The following is a 14,670-nucleotide window of genomic DNA, read 5'->3' on the forward strand; positions in this document are numbered from 1 at the left end:
ATATTACATAGCCATATTTATTCTGCTCTTATAAGGTAACTGCTAATACACTGCACATATTTATATTTAATTTATATTACTCTAAACCACCTTCTGTAAACCAACTGTATACTACTGTCTACACTGCAATATATTTCATGTGCTGCCTATGCACCACCTGTCTATACTTTGTACATCGCATTGCACGTTTCTGCTTTTTTGCACTTCTGGTAGACGCAAACTGCATTTTGTTGTCTTTGTACTTGTACTCTGCACGATGACAATAAAGTTGAATCTAATCTAATCTAATCTAAAAAAATCTAATCTAAAAAAATCTAAAAAGTTGCAGTTTACAGTAATAGAGATATGTGTAGTACTATTTCTTGGTCAACCCCCTTTCTACCACAATGTATCATTTATAACTTGATTTTTTTCATTTGTATTGTTTATCTCGAACAATCATCAATGTTGCAACAAAACAAAAACAAACAAAATTAAAACGCAAAAAATCTGAATTCTCAAAGACTCAAAAAATAAATAATAAAAAAAGTATAAGTTAGAGAAGGAGCAGGCAGAAGCAAATAGCTTATTAGGTCCTGCCTCTACTTCACAATATCATATTATTACAAAATAAATAGATATGCAATTATAGCATACAATCTTTCAGGTCTTATGATAACTTCCAACAATACAACAATATACAACAATACCTTTACATTACAATTTCATTCCTATGTTTCGGTCTATTCTTTTCTGTATTGGTCAAGTTTTTTAATAGATTAAATGAACAAGATATTGATGTTGAAGTTCAAGCTGAAGCAAAGAAACTGAAGAATTTGAAATAGAGTGAGACCTCCTCCTCCTGCAGCTCTCCCTCTCTGTCCAGCCTCATAAGATGAACATGGGCATGCAGCAGCTTCATACAGTAACCTGAATGAATACTAGTCATTCATTGCATCCGGATGCCGTTATATAGCGTTTGGCTGAAGACTTTTATCTCTTTGATGAAATGTTGCAGTAAGCTACATTGGTCCATCTGCTCTTCACTGCATCTTAAAGTGGTCTTTGTTACCACAGTTAGCCTGCACAGACGGCCCATATTGTCAAGGCATGAAGAGAAACACAAAAGACACAAACAACACCCACATGGGGTGTTTCATGAGGTTACTCAAGTAATGGAGGCAAAGTGCAACCGTAAAAACATAGCACTATTTCAGGAGGGATTTTTATTTTCAGGAGTGGTTTGAGCGGGATGTACAGCATTAACAGATGTCAAGTGACTCAATCCAGCTCTGTCTGTGGTGAGCTTGGCAGTACGGTTTCTGCACAGAGGAAGTGGATGGATGTTATTCACCTATCTGGACTCATAAAGCCCCCCTGTGTGTATGTGAGAAATCTGACATTGTGATATCATCTAGGATTTTATTGTTTGAATGCTGAAAGAAAAACATTTCTGGAGCAGTGTTTATCATGTCTCAAACATGATATTCACCCCAACTAGTGCAAAATCCCAGATACACATATTTTGTAATAGTTTTCATTTGATAAAATTTCAAAAGGAGGGAAAAATCATATCTTCTCTGATATGTATGTCAACTTCCGAGCTGTCTAAATTAGAGTTTGTAGCAAAAAGCAATGAGAGTTTCCAGCAGAGAAAGAAGGTGTATGCTTGGCAAAAGATATTGCTTGGATAAAAATGTAATACTTCACAGTCACTCTGTCCTCAAAGTGCACAAGTGTTCTTTTGGCAACTTTATGCTTTTTGGCATCAAGGAAAATGCAGCTATTCAGAAGCGACGATTTGGGTCGCTGACAGTCAGAATCTGCAGAATCATAAACCATTTGTTGTTTGACTTTGCCGTGCCTTCACTAGGATTCATATTCATTAATTTTCTCACTATCAACAGCCTTCGCTAGCTAGCTTGGGCCTATATTTACAATTATTGCTAGCCGACGCCCTCTAGTAACCGTAATAAATGTGACGGGAGCAAAGCAGGAAGTCATGTAACGTGGTATTACAGTTTTCTAAATCGCTTTGGCACAATGGTCGAATGACTATTAAACTTTGTCAAACTATATGACTATTTATATATATATACATTAGGTCAGTTGTTCACATGACTATATTCATTTGTCATTGCTTTGGCACAAAATGCATTGAGTAAACCTTGCAAATCAAAATAGTTTGCATTCATCTGCTATTGAATCATATTATTCTCAAAGCGATTGAGAAAAACTGTTAACCAAGAAAGTCCGAGACGGGTGGATGGGAGCGGTGGTGGATGGGTCAAACAAACACAGGACTTTTACCCAGGAGACAGCTGTTCGTGTCCCGTTTAATGGTGAGTCATTTTAGCGTAGACGAAACTACGTCACATGCAGTATATGTATGCACAGAATTGAAGTAATGCAAGAAATGTACTGATTTTAACCAAAACCACGATTTCTTTTCTTAACTCAGTATTTTTGTTGCCTAAACCTAACCTAAACAACTGGTCGTATGGTTTGGAGGACTTTGACAAGATACAGCAGGGGATCAGTAGCAGTTCACAAAAACAGATAAAGGCGATTAATGGGTGCTGGTAGGTAGGTAGGTAGGTAGGTAGATAGATAGGTAGGTAGGTAGGTAGGTAGGTAGATAGATAGTCCTTTGACAATGAAGGTAGGAACTAGTGGAAAGAGTGGTGGTCAGTTAATACTGTAGGTCTATTGTTTTCCTGTAAACACCATCATAGATGTCATACATACTTATGAGTTATACTATTTTATTTGTATTCGTTTAATGTTTGAAAGAAGCTATTCAGATATATTTAGATATAGCATATTCAGTGTGTTAAATTCTTGGCACAAGAAGTACTACAAGCCAACTTTTTGGCTGCTATTAGTGTAAAACCAGGGTGTCATACATTGGTTTTTGTGACTCTAACTGTCCATTTGAAGTGTTTCCACTGTTCCAGACTGTTTTTGTTTATCTGTGCCATCCAGCTGCAGAGGAAGAGGCACATAGGCAACGACATTGTAGCCATCGTGTTCCAGGAGGAGAACACGCCTTTCGTTCCAGACATGATCCAGTCCAACTTCCTGCATGGGTATGTGGTGGTGCAGGTGGAGAACGCGTGCACGGACAATGTCACCTACAAGGTTGGTTCCAAAGACAGCCAAGATTGTATAAGAAAACCGACAATGAACGCCATTTCAGATTTACTCATTCATCAAGCTTTTATTCTTCTGTGTGGCATATATGACAGTATATTATAGTCAGTGCCCACCTGCGTTCTCCTCCAGGTGTCTGTGACAGCGCGGGATGATGTACCTTTCTTTGGGCCGGCTCTGCCTAACCCTGCAATCTTCAAAAAGGTCAGCTGTCACACAAACTCAGTTCCCCTTTTGCAAGCAGACATCACAAACATTCATTCCCTCCGCCTTTCCTTCACTATATTTACCTTCCTCAGGGCCCAGAGTTCCGCGAGTTCCTCTTCACCAAGCTCATCAATGCAGAGTACGCCTGCTACAAGGCTGAGAAGTTTGCCAAACTTGAGGTGAGAAGAGTGTTGCAATACAAATTACGCCATAGAAGTTTGGATGCCTGTAGAGTGTGTGTGTGTGTGTGTGTGTGTGTGTGTGTGTGTGTGTGTGTGTGTGTGTGTGTGTGTGTGTGTGTGTGTGTGTGTGTGTACAAACTTGAGCACACACCCGGCATATTTATCACCATCTAACTCAAACAACGACGACAATGCAAATGAGCTCCTGCACTGATGTCTATCATCCTGATGTGGTGCTGTCATACAATATTCACCAGTGTCACCCATAAACCTTAATTTGAAATGATGAACTAACTTGGGTTTTACATTTCAAAGTCAGTGTCAGTACCTATGCAGACTGACTGTGTTGTTGTTGTTGTTGTTGTTGTTGTCAGGAGCGCACACGTTCAGCCCTGTTGGAGACTCTGTACGAGGAGCTGCACATAAACAGCCAGTCCATGATGGGTCTGGGTGGAGACGAAGATAAGCTGGAGAACGGGGCCGCTGGAGGGGGGGGAGGCTTCTTTGAATCCTTTAAGGTACAGCCCCAATTCCTCATTTGATGAGGCGTGCACCGTTAATCTGCAACTCCGCATGCATGAGAGAGAATGGTTATGACTGTAGAATATTTAAGGATGCATTTTTTTTACCTCCCCTGGCTCATGGCTGGGATTCTGGGTATTCACACATGAGAAAAAAAAGCACAGACAGTTTGCACTATCTCAAAGGACCAGTCCTGAGGCATTTGATTTCCTCACTCAATGTGTTTTCACATGATGGTGTGGTTTTGAGGCTGTGGAGTGTCCTGTTGTGTATGAAAGGCACTTTCGCTGACTGAGTGCTCCATCAATGACCATTAGGGTGGTGGAGCGTAGCCCGGCTGCTGCTGCTCGGCGGTAGGAGCTGTGATTGTGTGTGCCCGATGAACGATTTAATGACCCCTCATTAGGGAGCTGATGATGCAGTCTGCATGTCTTTCCATGGGGAGCGTTCCCTCGCTGTGTTTCTCTTCTCTGTGTCACCATCCTTTCTGTATTTCCATGCAACTTCAGAGAAATCTATCCCCCTTTTCTCTCAGTCTCTGTCTTTAGATCCATGTATTCTCCATACAAGCATACACAGCCTGTGTATAAATGTACTCTTGGCGACAAATCCTGTCTGTTTTTCTTTCTACCTGTCGAGAGCCATCTTGCTGCCTCTCTTTCTCTCCCTTAAACCTCCACAAATTACATCCGCAAATATTTTCCTACACTGTCTTCCTCTCTCTACCTCTGTCTAACTGTCTTCCTTGCTAACACTGTCTCATCTTCCCCTCCCATGACACAAAACCCCACTATAGATACTTTAGATAATGGATTTTATCCTCCTTCAACACCAAGCCTAAACTCTCCTCGACCTTCTGTGAACCTACATTTCTTTCACGCAGCCTCTCCCTCCTGCCTGTTGACCTGCACTGCCCCTAAGTGTTCAGAAATAGTCCTGCATAAACACACATGTAAGCACAAAGCACTATGTTCATTGTGCACACACAAATAAACACACATGTCCGTATACAACACATTTGTGCCCTCAGATTAAATTTATTCTAAAATATTCACAGATATTAGCACTTCATAATAGGTTCAGCATGCTGTCAAACATGACATATTGAGCTTTGTTAAAAAATAAAGGGCCAATTGAGCAAAGCTATTATAAAAAGTTTGTCAGAAATGTTGACACTGTGTAACATACACCTGGATTTGTAATATAGTCTTGGTACATATTATTAATTATATATTAGTTAGGCGTTAGGTTACTTGTTACTATTAACAATGGCTGAGCCAGCATTCACAATACCAGGACCCTGAAAACTGATGCAGCTAAATGGAATTCAGCCATCATTAATTTTTTTATGTACACATTTGCTTTTACCATTGTGGCATTTTAAAATGTCCTCTGTAAAAAACGCTTATTGCCACCAAATTTTGTGAATATTCAATATCGATGTCTCTCATACACAGAACCGATCTGTGTATTGGCAAAGTATTTACTAACGTGTACATGTTGGTCAACTTTTGAAATTGACTTCGTTTGGATTAATGGAATTTCGTTTGAGTATAGAGGCACATATTTGTGGTATGCTTTCAAAAATCGGTCAGTGAGTTGCGTTTCCACATAATATCAAAGTGGATCCACTTACGGTATCTCCTCGTTTCTCTCTGTAGCGGGTCATCCGCAGCAGAAGCCAGTCTATGGACGCCATGGGCCTCAGTAACAAGAAGTCACACACAGTCTCCACTAGTCACAGTGGCAGCTTTACCCACAATCCCGCAGAGAGCCCCAAAACCCCAGGGATTGTAAGTAGCCCATTTTGGTTCACATGATGCCCACTTAACGCATACCTTCAGGATACAGTATATTCCCCATTCACAGCACAGTGGATACATACAAACTGCTCTAACCCCTATTCTTTCTTATAAACTGCACTTTAGCAAATTACTCCTGTTGGCATATTTTATCACTTTACTTTCATCAGTATGTTATCATTTTGGCACTCGCTTTCATTCCTGACATTTTAAAGTCACTCTTGCTCTTTACTAAAGCAGCTTCCATTGATTGCCTTTTTCCATTTACGACATTTCATTCCTTTTTTCTGTTGAGAGAATCTTCATCACCATGTAGTGTTACAGTATATTTAGATATCTAGGATGATGTTAAAAAGTATCCATTGTGGAATGAATCAGGTGGTTTCCTTCTCAATGCAAGATGACAGTCAAGTCTCTATCCTGAATCTTGAAGTGAGCTCAGTGTAGCAGCTGTATGACTACCCAGACTCCCTCCCTCCTGTGCTTTTGTCATGACTGGTTCCTCCTGTAAACCTCTCTACGCAGCCTTGTATATGTGCATGTTTGGCCGCAGCGTATGTATGGCACAAGCCTTAAATGCAAGGAGTACACCGTCCTGTTTGTGTCTCTTTCATAGATGTGGTTAATTGTGTTTCAACTCTTTTGACATGCATTGAAGTTTGGGATTTGGTTACTGTCAGTATTTTAAATTGGACCAAATTAATCTATGGAAGATTGTCTCTGATATAAATTGTATTCTCCCCTTTGTTTATGACTTAAGAACAGGTGAAAAAAAGGAAATTTAAAAAAAAAAAAAAAAAAAGTGTTGTGCCACAAAAGCCTAAAGTACACCACTACCTCACAGAGACGGAGTAAGTCCCACCCACACCACAGGGGAAAACAACCAATCTCCATTGACTTTATGTTGCGTGAAGGTGCCTCCTTGTGAATTAAGTCTGCTAGCAAACAGAATCAGAATAGAAGCTGTTGTGTGGTGGGATGCGCTGCCAACAGTAACCCATAACTACGTTTTTATAAGCTGCCAAAACAAAAACTGAGCTTTTAAGAAGACAGACGTGGATACCGGCAATAAGATGTGGGGCATCAGCAGGAAGAATGGGAAAACTGTGGGATCCTGACACTAACGTAATGCCTAACGTTACGTGTGCAGCGATCATTTTGTCACTAAGTCATCTTGTCTAAAGCTAAAGCATTTTTACCGTTATTAAATAACGTTTATTATTATTATACTGAAATGTGGATAAATCTAAAGTGCGTTAGCTTGCTAACACATAGTTAGCATTAGCTTACTAACACCTAACTTGTCCTACACAGAGGGTGCTAAAATAATCCTTTGACATGCTTGAATCTAAAGTTTTTAAGCTAGCTACAGGCACTTTGTTAGCGTTTCAGCCTCTGACTTGGGCTCTGTCTCATTCTAGTGATGATTAAAATACATTTCTAGCCAAAAGAAAGACTTGACAGTATTGTTACATAATTTGCTAACACAATATATGTACAATGTGTGCAGGGAGAAATTAAAACTCCCCTGGATAACATGAATGCTTTTAGTTCTATTTAGAACATGGGGTAGTGGTGTACTTCAGATTCTTAGTTATTACAACGCATACAAAAAGTCACTAAAAAACTTTTGTTCACGTTTTCACAGATGAAAAAAAGTTATTTGTAAAATCATCCTGGCAACAAAATGAATTTCACCTGGCAAAACCTTTTTATTCTACCAGTTTCACAGACCACAGGAGAGAAAACAAATTAGATCAGATCACCAGAAAATCACCAGGAGAAAAAAGATTCTATCTTGCTTCTGAGGGCGACCGTATTAAACCCATTTTTGAAAGGACTAAGTTTTCTTAAATCTACAGCTTTGGATTTTGTCAGCCCTCTTTGCCCTTTTTCCTCCTTCTGAATGCATCACTAAACAAACCTGTAATCCTCAGGGCAGAAACTGCCAACATGCCTGCTACCTTGGTGGCACTCCATCTCCTACTGTGCTCTCCTGTGTTGGGACTCCAGTCTGCTTTTGCTTCTCACTATTTTCTTAATATCATGTCTTCTCTAATAAGTCATGCTGCAAGCTCCTTTTCAAGCCCTTTTGCACCAGGCTGTTTAAATTCTTTGTGCTCTGTGCATGGGATCTTATGATGTGTTCTTTTCTTTTTCCTTCCCCTTACTTTTTCAATTCATCATCTCCTCTCTCTCTGTGTGCTTCCCTTGCCCTGTCTTGTGTGGCTCAGTCATTGCTTGTTCCAGGGAAAAGTCCCAGTAAATATGGACGCCGAGGCAGTGCCATAGGGATAGGAACAATAGAAGAGGTTCATGTATATTTTTTCCCTTCTTGTTTACTATTTATGTCTCTGGTCTTTGCTTTTTTCTTACAATGTCTTATGACGAAGTGTGCAGTTAGTAGTTTATAGTTTAAAATGTGCCTGTTTTAGTTCCCATGGCTGTGAGAGGTTATAATGTTAAGTTAAGAGTTACAAATTAAGTCATAATGACATTTGTTAAGTCATGGTTTTAATTATAATTTCATTCATTCATACAGTGGGCGTAACCCTCTTTCATTCATGCATTATACAGTATGGCTGAAAGGGAATGATCCATCATTGACCCAGGGCTGTTATAGCTCATTTAATTTATAAATCTCTTCGGTAATGTAGATTGTTTTTACAGGTAGACCATCTCATTTCAGATTATTGCATTTTCTGGTTTCATGCATTCCATTGCAGCAGATCTCAGGGCTTCATGCATGAATTCCTTCACACAACACTGTAAGAGAAAAGTAAGACATTTAGAAAATAAATTTCTAAACAGACTCACAGCTGTGTTCCTTTACACAGTTACTTATTGATGAATCATACTTGATCTTCAATAAGAAATGTGTACCAGACATTTTAAAGTACTTAAAACAAAAACCAAATAGAAAACCCAACAGGATACTTCACAGGGAAAAGGACGATTAAAAAACAAATCATTAGAGGCAAGAGTAGAAATAAGATAATATAGAATATATATCCATTAATCAATTCCTGCCAGAAGCCCAGAGCATCAACGATTTATAAAACATGTTGCCAAATGTGTCATTACAGGATTCATCAAGCCATCCATTCATCATTATTTCGCAGTATACAGTATACATGTGAACATCTTTCACTTCAGTAGCCTACTGCATCAAGTACTGTATATAATGTAGACTGTGGTTGTGAAATGGTAACGCTATCCCCATAGTGTGTGTCTGACTATCCTCTCCCTGCCCACCGTCAGTCATTGATCATTCCTGGGAAAAGCCCAACCAGGAAAAAGTCTGGACCCTTCAGTTCCCGTCGCAGCAGTGCCATTGGCATCGAGAACATCCAGGAGGTCCAAGAGAGGAGGTGAGAGGACAGAGCACAGCTGATCAGCAGGGAGTGGGTAGTGAACAGAGAATAGTGTGGCAACAGATGGAAGCAAAGACATTAAAATGAGGAAATCAGCTATTAGAAGTTACACTTTTTAAGATAATTGGATGGCAGTTTTAAACAAGAGGGAGGATTACCAATGCCTTACTTTATTTGTTATGCCTAATGCATGCAGGAACGTATTTTCAGTAGGTGGGGTTGCCCAGGAAACGTGCCTGTGCGCTTCAGCGAACACGCACACGCATATTAATGTTTAGAATAAACAACGTTATGTTGTTATGTTATATCACATTTTTTGAAACTTGCTTGGAAATAATCTTATAACAGGATAAACAATACGATCTATATGTCTATCAATATTTAGACCTGCAGCAAGTTCAGCTGCTGCTGAAAAAAATCCAACATACTTACATGAAACAAAATAACAAATGCGTTTGGAGACGACCACACAATTCGTGTGGATAAAACCTAATCCCTCCGAGCTTTTATTTTATGTAACATTTGTGATACAGCAGCTGATCAGTGTGTCACTTAAATGAGGAAGAAATATCAACAATAGTTCAACTGCAGTTTGTGGTTCAGGGCATTTGAAGGGCCAGATGATATGAATGTGTTATAACATTCATCAAGAGTTTGTCTAATGTTTTACCTTATGAAATAAGTAAACTTACAATATTTTCATGCATAAATCTCCGTACCTCTCCGGAAGCCGAGAGGTGTCACCCAGCACCCAGAGGACACCGGAGGGCAGCCTCTTTTCGCAGTCCGACAATTCCTCCAATCACAGCTCTCCAGAATTCCCTGCTACTAAGAACAGGTGACTGTCATTTAAATGTATTATATAATAGTACACTGTATTATATTTGCACACATTGAAAAGCTATATGTGGTGATTGATCAATTGGGTGGGCAGATAGGGAATACATTTGTATAGATTGGAACATCAACTCTGCATGGACGATTACTCTCATCACTACGCCTCTCTAGCCATTTGAATGAAACAAGCCACCAAATCCACATGATCCCTTTCACAATGTTCATGTTAAGTGATTGTTGGTCCAACAACATTCTCTTCTCATTCTGCAGGAGGCACCTGCATGGCAGAATGTATGCAGGTGTCTAGAGGAAATATAAGACACAGTAGAATCAGTTATACACATTTAAATCTGATAAAATGGTATACATGCACAGTCTACAGCTAATATGAGACAAGATATATTCTGGAATGGACTATAGTTTTGGCATTATATAGCTTGAATAGTCCTTTAATGGGTCTTAAAGGCTGCACTTGAACTAATTTGTTGGGTCAAAAACATTGTGATATACTGTAAGTTTTTGTAAGTATTGCATAATTAAGAGGGCTGCATTAACTACTGAACAGCTCAAAAGATTACGCAACCTGGCACAGATGCAAACACACTGTTGTCACTTTAGCTTGAAAGTGCTTCCTGAGGTGCTGTGAAATGATGATAATTCATTAGACTTTTGGAAGGAAAAATAACAAACACAATTTGATTGTGCTGCCCAAATAAATGAAGCGTATGGGAAACAGCTGTTTGTGCGGTCAGAGTGACCCAGGTGTGTAGTTTGGCGATGTGTTGCAGGGCGGCGTCCATCCCCGAGGCTCAGGACCTTTCCCGCTCCTCCTCCAACGCCAGCAGCTTTGCCAGCGTAGTGGAGGAGCACGAGAACGAGCACGAGGCGGAGGACGAGTACGACACTGGACAGGTGAGTGGAGACAGGCAGAGAGATAACACATAATGAAAGTGCTAACTTGCATGCCACTTCCCCAAAACCAAAACAGCAGACAGTGTCTCACAGTTGATGACATATTTAGTATTTGTTTCACTTTTACTGTGGGGGGAGAGAACAATCTACTTGTTCTTTATCTGTTACCTAAACAATTGAAACAAAGGATAGGAGAAAGTTTGATGGATTTCTCTATATCCCAATAATAACAGGTAGAGTAGTAGATCTGTTGTTAAGATTATGATGGATCCTTGACCTATTTATAAATTTTTGGTAGAGAAGAGGGAAATATTTCTAACGTCCTTTACCCCTCCTACAGGAAAGTGTGTCTTGTGTTACACCACTCAAGGGAGACTCATTTGTGTACAGCTCTGCGGTAGAGGACAGTGCCTGCAGTACCAGCCAGGGAAGTTTCCCAGGTAAGTTTAGGAGAAAGGGTCATTGATAGCCTGAAGGTGTGAGGAACAGGCACGTTACCAAATGTCGACTGTTTCACATATCCAGAGTATCTGGGGAAAATCTAGATGGGGCAGATGTTAAGAATAACACTCTTTGCAATTAATATGACCCGGTATTTTTAATACTTTACCTCAGCTGCACCAGTGCGGCTCACTGCCAACGCCAGAAGGTCTGTGTAACTTGGCAAATTGTTCTAAACGGATGATGTATGCCTGAAGGGTACAGCATTGCAAATATATCTGTGATTCCCACGCAACTTCTGTTATGCTGCACCTTTTTTATCACTGATGATTCACTCTGAACCATTAATCTTTTGCATGATGGGATATATTTTTTAGGCTACAACATCTAGCAGCGTTATGTGCTTGAGTTTATTAACCATGACAGCCACACATCTGTCGCATTCCTCCCAGCAGCGTCTCGTCTTCAGCAGCAACCAGATGGAGTGAAGACATCAGAGCCAAAGGGAACAGACAGCCGGCCTAAGACAGAGCGCCCCTCGCAAGAGCACAAGTTCTCATCGGTGAGACCTGCTTGTCAACAGTCATGGGTTTTACTCCATGTTTTGCAAAGTCACTGGAAAGCATGTTAGCGCTGGTTAAGGCCTCATTCACACTGCCTGCATCGGCCGTCAGATGGTCCAGCAAAAACACAGGTCTTTCCATTCATTTTGAATGGTGGTAGAGTGTTTAGGCTGCGGCGGGGGTTGCTGCAGGGGGGGACCATAGACTGTTAATATTAATGGACAGAGCATGTGTGACGTCACACATTGGTTTGTGGAGATCTGCTATGAGTCGTTGAGTTTGCCGTTACGGGCGCAGCCATCCTGGTTGTGGATATGACGATTTTAGACGAGAGGGAAGAGTGAGGGAGGAGCCACGTTACCTTACACACTTTCACTGGCAATCACATCATAGCCGCGCCCTAAAACACCCCCTGCTTTATCGCCGATTTTAAAATCAACGAGACCATCCAAAAATGAACATCATTCTGTATTGCAGAAGACTTAAAACCAGCGATTGAGACCATAAACTCATTATGAAAATGTTTACTGAGGTAATAAGTCAAGTGAGAAGTGGGTCACTTTCTCACGCAACCACACGTGTCGCCCCCTGCTGGAATTCAGATAGAATCATAGACAGTTAAAGAAATGGACCAACAGATCCCGTTGCTCTGGACGGAGACCAGTGAAGGATATTTAGAAGCACTTTTCCGGTGATGGCTGAGTGTTACTGCGCAGCCTCCAACTGAGCTTGACGACGTAGATGTGACGTGAGCAACGTGTCTGAAAGTTGGAAGTCTTCTGGTAGCTGTGCCAAGAGAAATCTCAATCATTCCGAATCTTGCAGAGATGGACAGCGTACGTATATGTAAGGAGATAACATAGTCACAGGCTTATTGCTAACTAAAATGCTAGTTAACATTAGTAATTAAACTTAAACAGCTAATGTAAGTCGAAACTGCCTGCGAGCTTCTCCTGTACTATACGGTAATTTCTCTACTATGCGACAGTAAGTCCCGTGGTTATGACACAATGGTTAGCCTAGTTGTACAAAAACGTCTACTACGGAGCCATAACGTGAGGTACAAGGTAATGGAGCCTTTTATACATTGTCGTGTTTTTTTAGAAATAAACAATGGACAAATAAAGTCTTTTAAACGCTTCAGATGTAAAGTTATTTGCTGTCAAAGTGACGTCAAAATGAATGGCAGTCAATGGAATGCTAAAGGCGGGTGAGTGCTTGTTAGCATCAAAATGGCGCCATAGGAGCTACACGTTGTAAAGAGAGACTTACCCACTTGGATAGAATGCAGGTTTAAGGCACTTCTGCATTTGCAACACTTCGCCGAACCGGATGCTTTGTCCATTAATATTAACAGTCTATAGGGGGGACTCATAAAAACGCAGCGGGCCTGCGGCAAAAAGTTGAGACCGACTCAACTATTGGAGAAACGCAACCTCTGTGTTTTGAGGCGGTGTGAGAATCCCATACAGTAAACAGGAAACCACTAACTTCGCTGCCACAAGAAAGTTTTAATACATTACAAGGGTAAAAAAGGATACACAAGCACTGAACTGGCCTGGAGTTTGTTCAATATCTGAATGTTTCCTGCAACAACAAAGTACATGCTGTCTCCCGCTCGTCTCTTTTCTTTCTCTCTCTCTCCTGTGAAATAAAGCTGCCTTCAAGTGCAGTCGCAAACGTTGAGATCTATAAACGGTCTGACGGAAAACAGTAATTGTGAAATATAAAGTTTACTTGTGTTACAATGGGGGTTTAAATAACACAATAAGACACACAAATGGGCCGTTTGTTAATTGACACTCCCTCCGCAGCACAACCCTGCGGCAAATCGCCAGATCACTTTTTTTGGTGTAAACTTAGCTTAATTGTTTAAATCATTTACTGAGTAGAAAGATGAAATATTCACTTTTTTTTCTGTTTAATGTGATATCTTTGGCTTTTGAAGATGTCACCAGAGTCCTTGAAACTTGTGATGGGTAGCCTAATTTTTTTCTTCAGTTTTCTGACATTTAATAGACTTGACAGTACATTAACAATACTAAAAGTCTACAGCCAGAGCGGCTCTGTAAGGCTGTAGTCAGGCACAACAGTGCTTTGTGCTAAATGCTTATGTCACCATGCTAACAAACTCAAAATGACAAAGCTAACACGCTGATGTTTAGCAGGTCTAATGTTAACGTTGTTCACCATCTCAGTTTAGTGTGTTATCCTGCTGAGATTTGATAATGTGCACTACACTTAAAGTGCCACTAAGGCTGATGGGAATGCAATTAGTTTTGCAGATATTTTTGATAAACCAAAGTTTTAGACAAGTTGAAATTATGACCTGATGATGATGCTAAATGAACAGTTAAGGAATCACCAAAGTTCAGTTCAAGTCATCCTGATTGGAACATAGATATCTGTACCAAATTTCATGGCAATCCATCCAATCGTCGTCATGACATTTCAATCCAAACCACATAAACCTCCTGGGGGTGCTAGAGGAAAAGAGATCATAAGTTGCAGCGCTGCTCTGACGTTAAGTTGTGTAGCAGGTCTTCTGTTGTTGTATTTAGCGATATTAACGGTGCCATTTTCTCTCCATATCTGTATGCAGAACTGTTAGACACACTCCCCTGATCACTGCATCGGCATCCATTTTCAGGTTAGACATAATGTTCACATAATCGTGGGGCTACTTAATGAAGATTTT

At 40.4% G+C, this 14,670-nt stretch overlaps 1 protein-coding gene across 6 annotated transcripts in view; it reads left to right on the forward strand.

Moving 5' to 3' along the window:
- rap1gapb (RAP1 GTPase activating protein b) overlaps positions 1-14,670 on the forward strand; it is a 68,585-nt gene that overhangs the window by 51,511 nt on the left and 2,404 nt on the right. For 3 of the 6 annotated variants that reach the window (XM_078249089.1, XM_078249087.1, XM_078249090.1), the window contains 11 exons: positions 2,965-3,120; positions 3,265-3,336; positions 3,432-3,518; positions 3,896-4,039; positions 5,705-5,836; positions 9,107-9,216; positions 9,950-10,057; positions 10,827-10,968; positions 11,309-11,408; positions 11,862-11,971; positions 14,575-14,622. In XM_078249089.1, the coding sequence (XP_078105215.1) occupies positions 2,965-3,120; positions 3,265-3,336; positions 3,432-3,518; positions 3,896-4,039; positions 5,705-5,836; positions 9,107-9,216; positions 9,950-10,057; positions 10,827-10,968; positions 11,309-11,408; positions 11,862-11,971; positions 14,575-14,583 (1,170 nt within the window). In that variant the 3' untranslated portion in view covers positions 14,584-14,622. Of the gene's footprint in view, positions 1-2,964; positions 3,121-3,264; positions 3,337-3,431; positions 3,519-3,895; positions 4,040-5,704; positions 5,837-8,079; positions 8,158-9,106; positions 9,217-9,949; positions 10,058-10,826; positions 10,969-11,308; positions 11,409-11,861; positions 11,972-14,574; positions 14,623-14,670 lie in introns of all 6 variants that reach the window. The other 3 variants (XM_078249091.1, XM_078249086.1, XM_078249088.1) reach the window with 3 other exon arrangements.

Source organism: Sander vitreus, chromosome 4, assembly GCF_031162955.1.
Source record: "Sander vitreus isolate 19-12246 chromosome 4, sanVit1, whole genome shotgun sequence".
NCBI classification, from domain to species: domain Eukaryota; kingdom Metazoa; phylum Chordata; class Actinopteri; order Perciformes; family Percidae; genus Sander; species Sander vitreus.